At 36.4% G+C, this 13,631-nt stretch overlaps 1 protein-coding gene across 3 annotated transcripts in view; it reads right to left on the minus strand.

Moving 5' to 3' along the window:
* The window catches only part of SPOCK3 (SPARC (osteonectin), cwcv and kazal like domains proteoglycan 3), a 307,350-nt gene that overhangs the window by 141,045 nt on the left and 152,674 nt on the right, over window positions 1-13,631 (minus strand). For all 3 annotated transcript variants that reach the window (XM_045576531.1, XM_036424368.2, XM_036424369.2), the window contains one exon: window positions 1,499-1,613. In XM_045576531.1, the coding sequence (XP_045432487.1) occupies window positions 1,499-1,613 (115 nt within the window). The remainder of the gene's footprint in view (window positions 1-1,498; window positions 1,614-13,631) is intronic.

The following is a 13,631-nucleotide window of genomic DNA, read 5'->3' on the forward strand; positions in this document are numbered from 1 at the left end:
ACATCCAAAAGCTTTTGGAACCCCAAGGAAATAAGCAGAAAAATACGATTCTGGCCCAAAGTTTGTGTTATCCCTTTGCAAAATCAACAAAGAGGTCGTGGCAGAGGGGATATATTACTGATAACTCCGTGTCACCCTTCTGGGCCTTCCCACAGTATGTTGACTTTATAGAAATGCTATTTCTAGCAGGACTTTTATACTTATGTGCCCAAACTGTCTTCTCTAGCTCCCTCTCCCTCTCACCTAAAGGTACATTATTGATATGCCATGACATAATTCTTTGTTCCTGGTGAACTCATTTCCAAACCCTCTATCTTGGTTGCGTTAGCCTGCCTCAGTATTTGAAATCTGCCAATAGAGATTTGAAATTATGGAACAAAAACTTATAATCTGCTCCGCATATAATAAAGGGTTTTTACCTATGTGCGCCTTTACATTAATAACGAACAACAAAGAAACAAACATTGGCTGTTTTCTAGATATGCTCCTTATATTTATTCTCTAGTGTTCTAACTCTCTGTCCGTTGTTGAATATGAATAATAGAATGTAGATGTAAGTACACTAAAGCTAAAATCTGATTAGTCTCTCAACATACTCAGAGAAATCCCCATGATGCTCATTTGATGAAAAGCACAACACAAATTAGGCCCACTATCGGAGAAAAGAGCAACTCTCATAAAAAGAATTCCAAACCCCAACCAGGGATCACATCTGCAGCCCTGGTGCTTCAGGATGATGCTCCAACCAAGGGAGCCTCCTGGCCAGAGCAGACTTCCTTTCAAAGTAATAAAGGGAATGGATACACGTGCTTGCTTCAGTCAGTTATCCAATGATTTCACTTTTGGTTGTTGCAAGTGCCAATCCTCAAACTCAGCAGCAGTTTTCACAGGCTATTCCTAAATTACTGATTATTCTCCAAATAGAGTCTATCTTACAGGAGCAATGGTGATCATTATAAAAGATATCTAAAACCCTTTCTTCTCTTACAGTTCTGTGCCAGCCTTCAGGGACTAGACTACAAGGACTCCCACCAGTATGAGTGCTTCCATAAATAAATGTTCCAGGTCTGTATCTTTATTTTGTGACTTTTAAATTTTCTTTATATAAATATCAATCCTTCTTTTCTTTTTTTCCCTTTAACTTGTTTTTAAACAGAATGTTTAAGTGGGCATAAGTAACAAAATTTTAGAGGGTGCAAAAACTGTACTTGTTCCTTTAATTTGAAAAAGCATAAGCAGGTAAATGTACTGCTTTAATCCAATCTTCACAAAATTCTCTTTATTTATAACATATGCCTAAATTCTATAATCCCCAGTAAATCTGACTGATAACGTTTCACCCAAGTGAATGAAAATTGCATTAACCAAGGTTCTGAAGCTGTTTCAATAAAGCTCTGGATGAACGCTTAGCAGACATTGCCAAATATTTACACTCTACAGTTATTCATGGTATAAGGAGTACCATTCAATCAGTGGCATTTAATTTAACAATGTTTACCTGTGTGTAAGCCTCCGGTGACTAATGCAGACTGCGGTCTGAGAATCTTGAGCAATGCATACTTTATGGCGACTACATTTCATCTTTAAGCATGGATCTTTAGCTGGATCTAAAGCTAGAAAGAGGGGTGGGGGTGGAGAAATTTGTACAGAAATTATTAAATTGAGTTTGTGCAAAACGGGGGGCTTGAACCCCATCAAACTCAGTTTGATCCAGGAATTTAAATAGCATTTAGCTATAAATTGTCTTCACATCCTTCTTCTAGTAAGCAATACTTCTGCTTAAACACACATAACTCAGAGTGAATAGTTGCAATGTAGTCTCATCCATTATATTCAGAAATTAAATGCATATACCAGTACTCCTACAATCAATGTGTAATCAAACAGGAACTTGAACACCAAAACTTCTTCCAGTTGTTACAGCCTCCTAAGAGGTACAGATGGATTAATAAAATTGGAGTTTGCTACTGTAACACTTCTGTCAGTTGAGAAATATATACACTTCTCTTATCTAGATTCAGGTGGGTAGAGAAAATAGATGAGACCCAAGGAGATACCTATTACTGGACATTAATGGGATTTTGGATGTCCAGAAAAGTCCACAGCTATACTTAGGGCACTGGCTGAGTGTCTCATGGCAAGAACTGAGACGTGGCATTTTCATTTTTCAATTGTTTGTGCCTGACATTTGTACCACCATTTATCCAGACAATACCTCTGTCTTGGTGGTTGTCAGCACAAAGACTGTGAGATATTTAAATTAACAGTTTTATTGAGAAATAATTCATATACTACACAAATCATTCTTTTAATGTTCAAAATTCATTAGTTTTTTAGTATTAATTAGTTATTAATAATCACAATTGTGACTATTAAACATAACCAATTTAGAACATTTTTACACCTAACAAAATACCCAGACCCTGTAGTTATCATCCCATTTCCCCCAACTCCCTCCCAGTAACCAATACTAGGCACTCGCCAATCTAATTTCTGTCTCTATAGATTTGTCTATTCTTCACATTTCATATAAATGGAATCATACAAAATGTGCTCCTGTGACTGCCTTCCTTTATTTGGAACAATGTTTTCTTTCAAGGTCTAGCCATCAACATGCTAGATTCTTTTATGTTGCTGAACAACATTCCATTGTAAAATATGCCACATTTTGTTTAGTCATTTACTAATTGATGGGAATTTTGATTGTTTACTCCTTTAGGTTATTATAAGTAACTAGAGGCCTAATGCATGAAATTTATCCACAGGAAGGGCCCCTTGGCCTGGCTGGTGATCAGGGCTAATAGGGGCTTTCCAGCTACTGGCCAGGGCCTTCCTTCATTCTGTGCCACCTCCTGGGGGTCAGCACATGTCATAGGGAGCAATTGAACTCCTGGTCTCTGGGTCAAACTCCTGAGGAGACACTTTGCATATTAGCCTTTTGTATATTTAGATGCTGCTATTAGGAGTCACTATTCGTGATGGTTATTGATATTTTGTTGTCATTTGGGGAGGGGCAGAAAGTCAGAGAGGGGTTGGCACAAATAAGAAAATGACACTGAGCATCTAGTTTGGGCACATGTCCAAACTGAGAGAGAAAAAATCCATGACAGATGGCAAACTAAAAAGGAAGTTCTAGAACATGTAGAAAAATGTAGGTGGAGTGACTAGAAAAATGTCTATTGGGAATATAAAGAAGGATTTGTGGGAGCTCTGGGCTTTCAATGGACATGAAGTGTGGATTTTAGTCAGTCTTCTTTAGATCGTAAACCTGGAGTAAACCAGAACTAACATGCAAGGTACAAATCAAATTTAGCTTTAAAATGTGTTAAATTTTAAGCACATTTATTCACTATACTAAGTACAGTGAGTATACTTTGATGACCAATGAATTCAATAAAACACATATATAGACTATATATAAATATATATTATTTCTGTAAAAATACAAAGTATATATTTCTTAAGAATTCTTATTTGAGATTTCACATAAGTATGAGATGTAAAATAAAGAACACTAACATATATTTTAAAATGTTAAATAATATATATATATATATATATATATATATATATATATAATAAGGTAAAAATAGTCAATATATTAAATACACCTATTTGGAACACAAATGTTTCAATTTCCATTTTTTTACAAATAATTATTATATCAATTATAGATTCTCTTAATTTCTCAGTAGCTCTAACATTTAAGAGAAGCTACATTTGTTATTTTATTCTCTATAAAATGTTGAAAATACTTTGTTCACTATGCAAATGCAAATTGCTAAAACCCGCTCATACTGTCACAGCTTCAACTGTCACTAACTTAAAAACTTTCTCATAGAACTATTGTATCTTAGAGCTGTACAACATAAAAGAAAAATTCAATAATTTAGATTGCATTAAAATGTTTTAAGCTTTTCTACTTCTTAGCCTATTTTAATTTTATTAAATAATATTTAATATGATTACAATTATACAATTCTGCCTAACAATTATACAATGTCATTGCACCTACCACTGTATCTTATGTTCATGTCTTAACACTCATCATGAATATAGTTAACTAAGATATATTACTCTGAAAATAAGTTTTTATTGTGAGATAAGACACTATAGTACATATAAAACTATCATGGTTAATCAATATATTTACTCTTAATTGTAAAATCTTAATAGTTATTTATTTCTTCCAGTTTTCTTTATCTATACACACTACAATAATTTACAAAAATTCCATAACTTCTCATACTATATCCACTTAAAGAAGATCTCAAAAATAGGAATATAAAGAGGATATTATCAGAACAAAGATATCACATGAAAATTAATTAAATTTTGCATAAAATTCCCCATAAACGATAACATAGAACAGTAGCAGTACTTGTCAAGAGATGGAAAATAGAGTAAAACTAAATAAGAAGAATCAAACACAGGGTCTGCAGTAAGGAAAAGATCACTTTCTGTGCATGTGGTTTTAACCATCTGTATTTTTCAGCAGAACTCACATTGTTGGCAGCTTAAAAACTATAAAACATCACACGCTGTAAATACAGATGCCTAAGATTTTATTCTTGAAGTCACAACAATAACAGAAGCATCTTTCTCTTGGCTGAAGCCCATGGATTAGAATAAATTCTGAATCTTAAAGAGCCTAACATAAATTCATCCTCCTCTTTCCATCTTTTTCAAATTAACAGTTCCCATTCTACCCTGTATTATTGAATTTGTGTCAAGCATCCAGTACAACTACACCTAGAAAGAGTTCTGCTATTGCATTTAAATTCATTTGGCCATCTTCTTGTCTTCATCCTTATCTTTCAAGATCTTCCTGACTGATGTGAACTACTTGGGGACCTGATACTGTTTTGTTGTTGCTTGTTTTGTTTTCAAACAATTGACTTATAATTTTAACCTTTGTAGTGCATTTGTGATATAGACTTTTCCTCATTCTTTCACCATAGTACTTGTTATCTCATATAAAATTCCTCACTTCCTGCAGCCCACAACAAGATAGGAAGTGCCCAGCCATATCTAGCTGCTAATAGTGGAAGTACCTGAGTCAGCAGGTGAGCAATAGAAGATGAAGGTGAATGTGGATGACATACCTGCATGTCACTAAGAAAAAATCTAATTCTTGAAGAGAAGTCCCAATGTTAGGGAAACTGAAAAGTAAGGACACAATGTAGATGACAGGTCACGAAAATAAACCTGGACAGTGAAAAGTGTTGAATTCTCATGAGAGCAGAGGAACCTTCATTAGTATTCATATTTAGTGCAGGTGGATTTGAAGAAAAGGCAAAAAGTGGCAGCACTAAGTTGCAAAACTAGATATTATTGTTAGAAACAAGAACTGAAATAAGCTTTAACAGGAAAGATTGAAACTCCTAATCTGCACAAATGCATAAATTTTAAGTGTTTTTTTTTTCCACAGGAACCCTAGATTTTAGAAGAATCATTAAATTCTAATGATTGTAGGCTATAGGAATCTTAAATCACATTGTAAATTATTTTTAATGGAGTTAATTATGAACCAGTTACCTTAGCTCAGCCAATGCAAGAGAAAGAATTTATTAGATACTTGACTAGTATAATAGAAACTTAACCTTCCCAATATTGACACAGATTTTTCAAAGAACAAGTAGTTCCTGCTAATAATTGCTATGTAGCCTCTTAGGTTCATCTATAAAATAAGGAATTTGCACTAGATGATCTCCAAATTCACATTCTGGTCTCAAAATGGGTTATCCAATTTTAGCATACATTTTTTGGCACCAGATATCCTACATGAAACAGACACTTCCCTCAAATGACTCAACATTTTATTCAAGAGAGATGTATAAATAGGCAATTAGAATAAATTAAGTGGAAATTGTGTGTGGGTACATACCATCTGATAAGAGTAATATGCAAATAACCATCACTCTGCTACGCCCACAAGCCATTCCCACCAGCCAATCAGGAGCGAGTTTGTAAATTAACCCAACCAAGATGGCTGCAGCCAGGAAGAGAGCAGAAGGCTTGGGTTTCCCCAGTAATGGAGGAAGCCAAGCTTTCCGCACACCCTGGCAGGCCCAGACTTCCACTCAAGGATACAAAGTTTCAATTATAGAAGATAAATAAATCACAACAAAAATGGCTGTGGCCACAGAGCAAGCAGGAGTCTTGGCTCACTCCAGGTCACAAAGTTTCAATTATAGAAGATAAATAAATCTCAGATAGCAGGGCCTCCACTTGGGTCACCGGAGTGTGTGGCCAGCCTGCAAACCAGCATAGGCCCCTTGACCAGGCCGCCCCACACCCCCAGGCGACCCCCACCCTGATCCAGAACATCCTTCAGGGCAAACCAGCTGGCCCTCACATGTGCACCGGGCCTCTATCCTATCTAATAAAAGAGTAATATGCAAATTTACCATCACTCCAACACACAAGATGGCTATCCCCATGTGGTCAAAGATGGCTGCCACCACAAGATGGCCAGCAGGGGAGGACAGGCCTGCAAGGAAGGGACCAGGCCTACAAGGGAGGGCAGTTGGGGGCAATCAAGCCTGCGGGGGAGGGCAGTTAGGGGCAAACAGGCTGGCAGGGGAGCAGTTAGGCATCAATCAGGTTGGCAGGGGAGTGGTTAAGGGGTGATTAGGCTGGCAGTCAGAAGCAGTTAGGGGTACTCAGGAAGGCAGGCAAGTGAGCAATCGGGAGCCAGCAGTCCTTGAGGGGTCCCAGATTGGAGAAGGTGCAGGCTAGGCTAAGGGATACCTTCCCCCCTGTGCACAAATTTTGTGCACTAGGCCTCTAGTATTTAATTAAATAGAAATACACATTCACACACAGATGTAAGGATCTTATAATGGTGAGTGGGGGCTAATCATAATGAGTGAAAGCTTAAGTAGGTTTTAAAACATAAATAGTGAACACAGTGAAAGAAAACTCTGGTATAAGGAAACATTGCAAAAGGCATCGTATATAATAAAAGCCCAGCAGCCATAATGGTGTAACAACCAAAACTGTTTGATCAGTCGCTATGAGGTGCACTGACACCTCTTGGTCCCTCTCTCTCCCACCCCCAGCCCGCAGGTTCCAAGCCCTGAATAGTGAACAGGGAACTGGGGTGGGTGGTGGCAGGGCAGGATTGAGGATTGGAGAGCGAGCAGAATGGTAGCCCTCTTGATCCATCCCCTAGCCAGCAGGCTCTGATCATAGGGGGATGGTGAACAGGAAACCAGGGTGGGTGGAGGTGGTGGAGTGGGACTGGAGACTGGCTAGCAGGCAGAATGGCAGACCTCTTGATCCCTCCCTGAAGGCCTGTAGTTTCAGATTGCCAGATGGCAACAGGGGAACTGGGGTAAGTGGCAGAGGTGGGCGGGACTGGGGACTGGGGAGCAGGTGGAAGATGCCCTAATCACAGGCTAGGTCTAGGGACTCTACCCACACATGATTTTGTGTGCTAGGTCTCTACTGAAAGTATAAAAAGAATGCCCTATTCCTAGAATAACAGGGATTTCAGAATTAATGAAATAACATGCTCTGTGCCATCAAATTTTGTGATAAAACACTGATGGAAACCTCTTATCTTTGAGAGTTTAATCTCATAGTTAATACAATGTCATTGACACACAAGAATTTGGAGCTGCTCTGAAGAATATATGATCAAGATGGAGAAACTAAATGTCAGCAACAGAAAGGATAATGATCCACTGTAAGGAAATTAATCATGAAGACTGGCATGGGAACAATGGTGACTACAGAGCAGGAAAGGAAGATGATTTTGAGAGAATCAAGCACTGGTCTGTTTGAATAGGTATTCTGAGTCAACACCACTGGAATCAACAGAATTAAATTCCAGCTCTTCATTTCCACTTTTTGTGGATTTTTTCTGATATTAATATTGATGTAACTGATTTTCTTTTGATTAGTACTTGCCTGTCAATTCTCCCATTAATTCCGTTGTTTTTGATTCTTACCTTTTCTATTTTATGTGCAGCACTCAAGAACCCTTCAGATAGATTAAGAAATCCAACCTATCCCTATTTCTGTTCTGTCTATTGTAATTTTTAAAATACATATTTGAACTCTTTTCTATCACTTTATTTTGTGCTTTTTATTTTGCAATGTCTCTTTTCTTTCTTTGTTTTCTTTCCTCTTTCCTGCCTCATAGTGTATTGATTGGACTTTATTTAGTACTATTTTCTTTTCTTCTAGTTTGGGAGTTACAAAATCTCTTTTAGTGATTTCCTTTAGATGTTTACATGTACAGATGGCATAGATAAATGAAAGTAATTATATAATAGGTAGTTTATCCTCCTTCTGAAGAGTATTAGGACCTCAGAACACATAACACCAAATCTTTAACATTAAAATTCCTCACCATTTTCAATGATTTACACCTGACTTGGACTTTACCATTGTACCCCTGCAAATGAATCATTATTTCTACTATTATTTTTGACATAGCTAATTAAAATAATTAAAATAACTTTCCCTTTGCTTTCTCTTGAATAATTCCCTACAATTTGCTGAAGTATTTCTTTTTGTACTTTTTTCAACATGAACCATTTGTGCTATAATTTTGATATATTTTTTTCTGAATATATCTTTATTTTCCAGTCACTCTTACAGGATGGTTTAGCCTTGTCTGGAAATCTTATTAGATAATGATGTCTTTCCTAACCACAATGAAGTTATCATTTCATGTTCTTTGGCATCAGGTGTCACTAATTAATGTCTGTCATCAGTCGGTACCTCTCTGTAAGTGATCAGCCTGCACTTCCTGGATATTGTAGTATTTTCTTATCAAGATTTTATGTTATAAAATGTTTATCTACAACTATGATAGCAAACACATAAATATGCCCTTCTCTTTGATTTTCAATTAATAACAAAATACAATTATGTGATAAAATAACATTTTAGAAGTTGGGAAAAAAAAGCAAGAAAATAGACTAAGTTGGGTATGCATCATGATTTAAGAGCAGGTGAAATGTCCCATTGGTAGTTGGGTTTCAATTTGGGAAAAATTCCAACCTCACTAAATAGTAAAACTAAACTATATGTCATCATTTGCTTGTTAAAATGTCTCTTTAAGCTGAATGGTGTGCACTCATCTAAAATGAAGTGACCAGTAACTCAAATAAGATTATAAAAGTCTTTTTAATGGCTCCATAACAAAGCATCAGATATGCTATTGTTTTAGTTCTAACAGTTTATTTCACTATAATCCTATGCTCTAAAGCTATAGGAGGAACAAGCTTTTTTGAAATTTAAAAAACTTGCCAGATGTTATAATGAAAGGTTGTGCAAGTGAGCAGCATGGAAAATAGAGCTAATGCCTGATAGTTAATTAGACTTTGACAGCCAATTTTGTGGTGCTAAATGTGATTAAATGTGGCTGCAAGTCTTTGGAGCGACTTTCTTAGTTTCAAACCTTAATATTACTTCAATTATATAAAAGCCACCCAATCTAACTCTGGTCTCCTCATTACAAACATTAAATGTGGAAGTCCACAAAGTTGGAAGATTCGTGTGCAATCAATGGATTAATTTAGTTAATAATAAATATTTATCAAAATCGTAGTGTTTATTTCAATAATGTCCTATCTTATAAAAGTGTATTAAATATATCTAATTACTACAGTGATAAATTGAAGTTAACAAAAACTCTAGATGTTATTACAATGCAGAATTTCATACTACTGTTATTCTAGTCACATTTGAGTTTTGATAGATATATTAATACACCATACTTTCCCATTCTGTATCACTTTTTTTTCTTTGTCAGTGCATAGTTTCTTCCAAATTTCTAAAAATGATAATTGCTGATAGTCTTTCTTTTATAAAGTACATGCATTCCCGCAACATTATGTGTAAAAAACCGTTATTATCAGAGGTTTCTATTTTCTCATCTAGTGTTTGATATATAAAGATAATGACATTGAATCCCTATCATAAAAGTTTATTTTTGGGATTTTATTTGCAATATCAGAGCTTAAGTACACCTATGATTAAATTAACACTTGTTAAAAGGCTGCCCGACAGATATTTATAAAGAAAAGCCCCTGTAATATGGAATTATATTTGGCCATTATAATTTGAATCTGTATTGAGAGATATTGAAGTTCCACAAAACCTCTGATTTCTTGCCCAGCAGCTCTTGTAACCACCTGCTGGAGGAACTCCTGCCCGCTCTGAGCGACACTCATTTCTCAGCCCTCTCTCAGGGCATGGGATTATCCCTGTGCAGCAAAATCCTCAGACTAAACTCACTCTGTCCCCCATAAACTCATTTAAAGTTTTTTGCATATTTAATATAAAAGTAATAATTTCCACATAACTCTTCCTAAAAAAGAATAAAGTTAATTAAAAAAAACAAAACAAACCTCTAAGCATAGACATGCTGCCTCTGAGAGGTGTGTCAAATGTTCACACACACACACACACACACACAGAAATGAAGATGTATATACAATATGTTTATTAGGATCATTTAATTCATTCTTAGGTGTGAAGCAGAAGAGATTCCCTTTTCAATCTGATATAAAATTAAAAGCATATTTTTTCTTGATCACTAGAAGAATTATTACAATTTTAAAAGTTGAGCATGAGAAGTGTTGGGCAGAATTTAGATCAATCACTCCTAATACATGGCTGGTGAGAGTATAAAATGGCATCATCAATGTTATCTAGGTCCAATTAGGAAACAAAAGACACAGTAACTCAAAAGGAAGGATTAAAATAAGAAATTACTAATTATAACAGAGGAGTAACTATAAAGGTGTAAAGAGAGCTCTAAAGAAAACTCTAGTGATGATATAGGAAGGTGTGCTTCCTCCCAGATTAGGGGTCAGACTTCCTTAGAGAAGGGTGAAGAGCACTGCATGGCTAAGAAGTCTATTTGGTTGCCAGTGTCAATGCTGTTCCATCGACACTGGGAAAGCAGGCAGCATGTATCCACTTCTCCCTCCCACCCACTCTGTATAGGTTCATCAGAGCTGGCAGGCAAGGAAGCTAAGTGGATACTGGCAAGCAGGAAAACACCGAATACAGGTGGGCCAGAGCTGCCAGGTGGGCACATGTGGAGAACAGGAGCATTGGGAGCTCATTTGCAAAAGCAAGACCTGCTGTGTACAGTGCCAACCAAGACTGAGTATGCAAGCTTGCCTTGGGATGGCACGCGCTGGGCATGATGGTAGGGTAGAACACCCTGGTATGACTCCTCTTCATGCACCACTGCAAAAGGGAGGAGAGACTGATATACCCAAGAGCCAAAAAGAGAAGCCCTTTACTGCAATTCCCTTGAAATCTCCTCTATTGACAAAGCTTAACACGTTGCTTGCTGCAAGGAGACAGGCATACGGGATCCAGCTCCATTACTGCAGAATGGGCTGTGAAAGGTAGATTGAAGGATGAGAGACAATAAATTGATACCTTCATGATCTCTTTGGATAATAAATCGACGTTCTTTTTATAATTAATGCCACATCTATGAGTGGATGAGTGAATAAACAAGTTGTTTCATACAAACAGAATACTACTTGGCAATAAAACTAACCAAAAAAGTAAAAGAAACAAAGAAACCTAGAACATGCAATAACATTAGGTAAATCTCAAAAACTTTATACCAAACAAAAAACAATAGATATGAGTATACATGTGGTATAGTTCCATTTAGGACAACTTTTAGAATAAGCTCAAGTAATTAAAGTAAAATAAATATGAATGGTTTAGAACACTGATTGTGTGTGTGTGGTGGGAGGGAGGGGGCAAAGCAGGCAGTTTGAGGAATCCCTGGAGTGAAAGAAATGTTCTTCATCTTAATTAAAGTTATGTTAATTCAATTATCTGCACCCACCAAAATGTATCAAAATGTAAAATACAATAATTTAAAATACTGTATTTTACTTTATGTAAATTATGCAAAAATAAAAGGACAATTTTCTCTATGAGATTATTTAAGCCTTCTCAATCACCCATCTCAAGGCAGCAGAGCATACAATAAAAATCAGAGATGACAAATTTCATCATCAACATTTAGATACTATAAGTCAATTCTTTCCCATCAATGCAGCATATTATTTTTTAAGGCAAATATTCCATACTGCAGACAGATAAAATTTAAAAAAAAATGAGTAATGATAGGAAAGAAAATGCAGAACTGGATCTCACTTCCTTGACTGTTTATTCAATACTTTTGCCGAAATCCCTAAAGACATTGGGTGTAACTACCGGAATATGGACATCCTAGAAATGAAGGGAAGTTTAGTATACAGACCTTTAAAACTAAGACTGTTTTATAGAATCAATAACATTATTGGCTGTAGTAATAAGCTAATCAAATTTATAGCCAAGATTATTTTTTCATATACAGATTAATCTTCAGAACATGGTCTATGAAGTAAAGTTTTTGAAATGTTTGTTAAATACTTCTTTCAGGAGATTTATGTTGCTTAAGCAGAACTGCAATAATAACAATAACCGACTATCTTGGCAAAGCAACAATGATAATCACCCTGACAGGTAAATGTGCCTTATGGATCTTTATTGATTTTCAGTTAGTCATTTCCAATTAATATCATAGCTTACAAAAAAAAAAAAAAAAAAAAAAAAAACCCTCACTAAGTACTCATCAGGCCATTGTTAAAGGAAGGTTTCATGGACTGCCACCTAGATAGATGTGATTAGATTAAACCTACTTTGCCTAGATAACTAAATCAAATGATAGTGCATTTTCTGATGCTCATAGCCCTTCAGGTCAAACACTGGACATTTTTGTTGACTAAGATATTTATCTCCAAGACATTAAAAAAGTATTTGTAGTCAGTTTTGAAGGCTGTAAATTGACAATGCAATATGATCCAATTAGTTATGATCAAATTATTACAGCAGAATCAAATTCTAGTGAATCACATAAAAGCCTCTAAAACTACAAGAGCTGGCACTATATCATATTCCAAACATGATAGAAGCAGCAGAGATGAATGGCCATAAGGTTAGCTCTATATGTAGTTTTCTATAGGAAGTATTAGAAGTCTATTTTTCTGCTAGCTATTAGAAAGTAAAAAGAACATAACTAGAATCATCTATCTATATAAAAGCCTAAGTGACGATTGCAACCGAATAGACGACCAAACAGGCTGTGTGAGGTGGCAAGGCTGGCAGGGGGGTTAGTGAGGGGTGACCAAATGGCCAACCAGGCCAGCATGGGGGGGGCAACCAAGCTGGCAGAGGGGGGGCAATTGGGGGCGATCAGACTGGCAGGCAGAGGCAATTAGGGGTGATCAGGTTGGTGGGGGAGGGCAGTTAGGGGTGATCAGGCAGGAAGGCAGATGAGTGGTTTAGGAGCCACTGGTCCAGGATTGTGAGAAGGATTCCAATTTTGGAGAGGGTGCAGGCTGGGCTGAGGGGATCCTCCCCCCACCCACCTGTGCACGAATTTCATGCACTGGGCCTCTGGTACCATATAACAAGAAGGACAATGGAACTGAAATGTGGGAAATTCTAAAGTAGTCCATGATTGACAAATGGGGAAATAGAACTGAAGAGGGTACAATGTTGCTGCATATTACTGCTAAACTTTGAAACTTATATAAAGGATAAATATTTCAAAAATTGTTACTTTGTATTGCAATATTGCCTTATGA

This window comes from Pipistrellus kuhlii, unplaced genomic scaffold (assembly GCF_014108245.1).
Source record: "Pipistrellus kuhlii isolate mPipKuh1 unplaced genomic scaffold, mPipKuh1.p scaffold_m20_p_8, whole genome shotgun sequence".
Classification (NCBI taxonomy): domain Eukaryota; kingdom Metazoa; phylum Chordata; class Mammalia; order Chiroptera; family Vespertilionidae; genus Pipistrellus; species Pipistrellus kuhlii.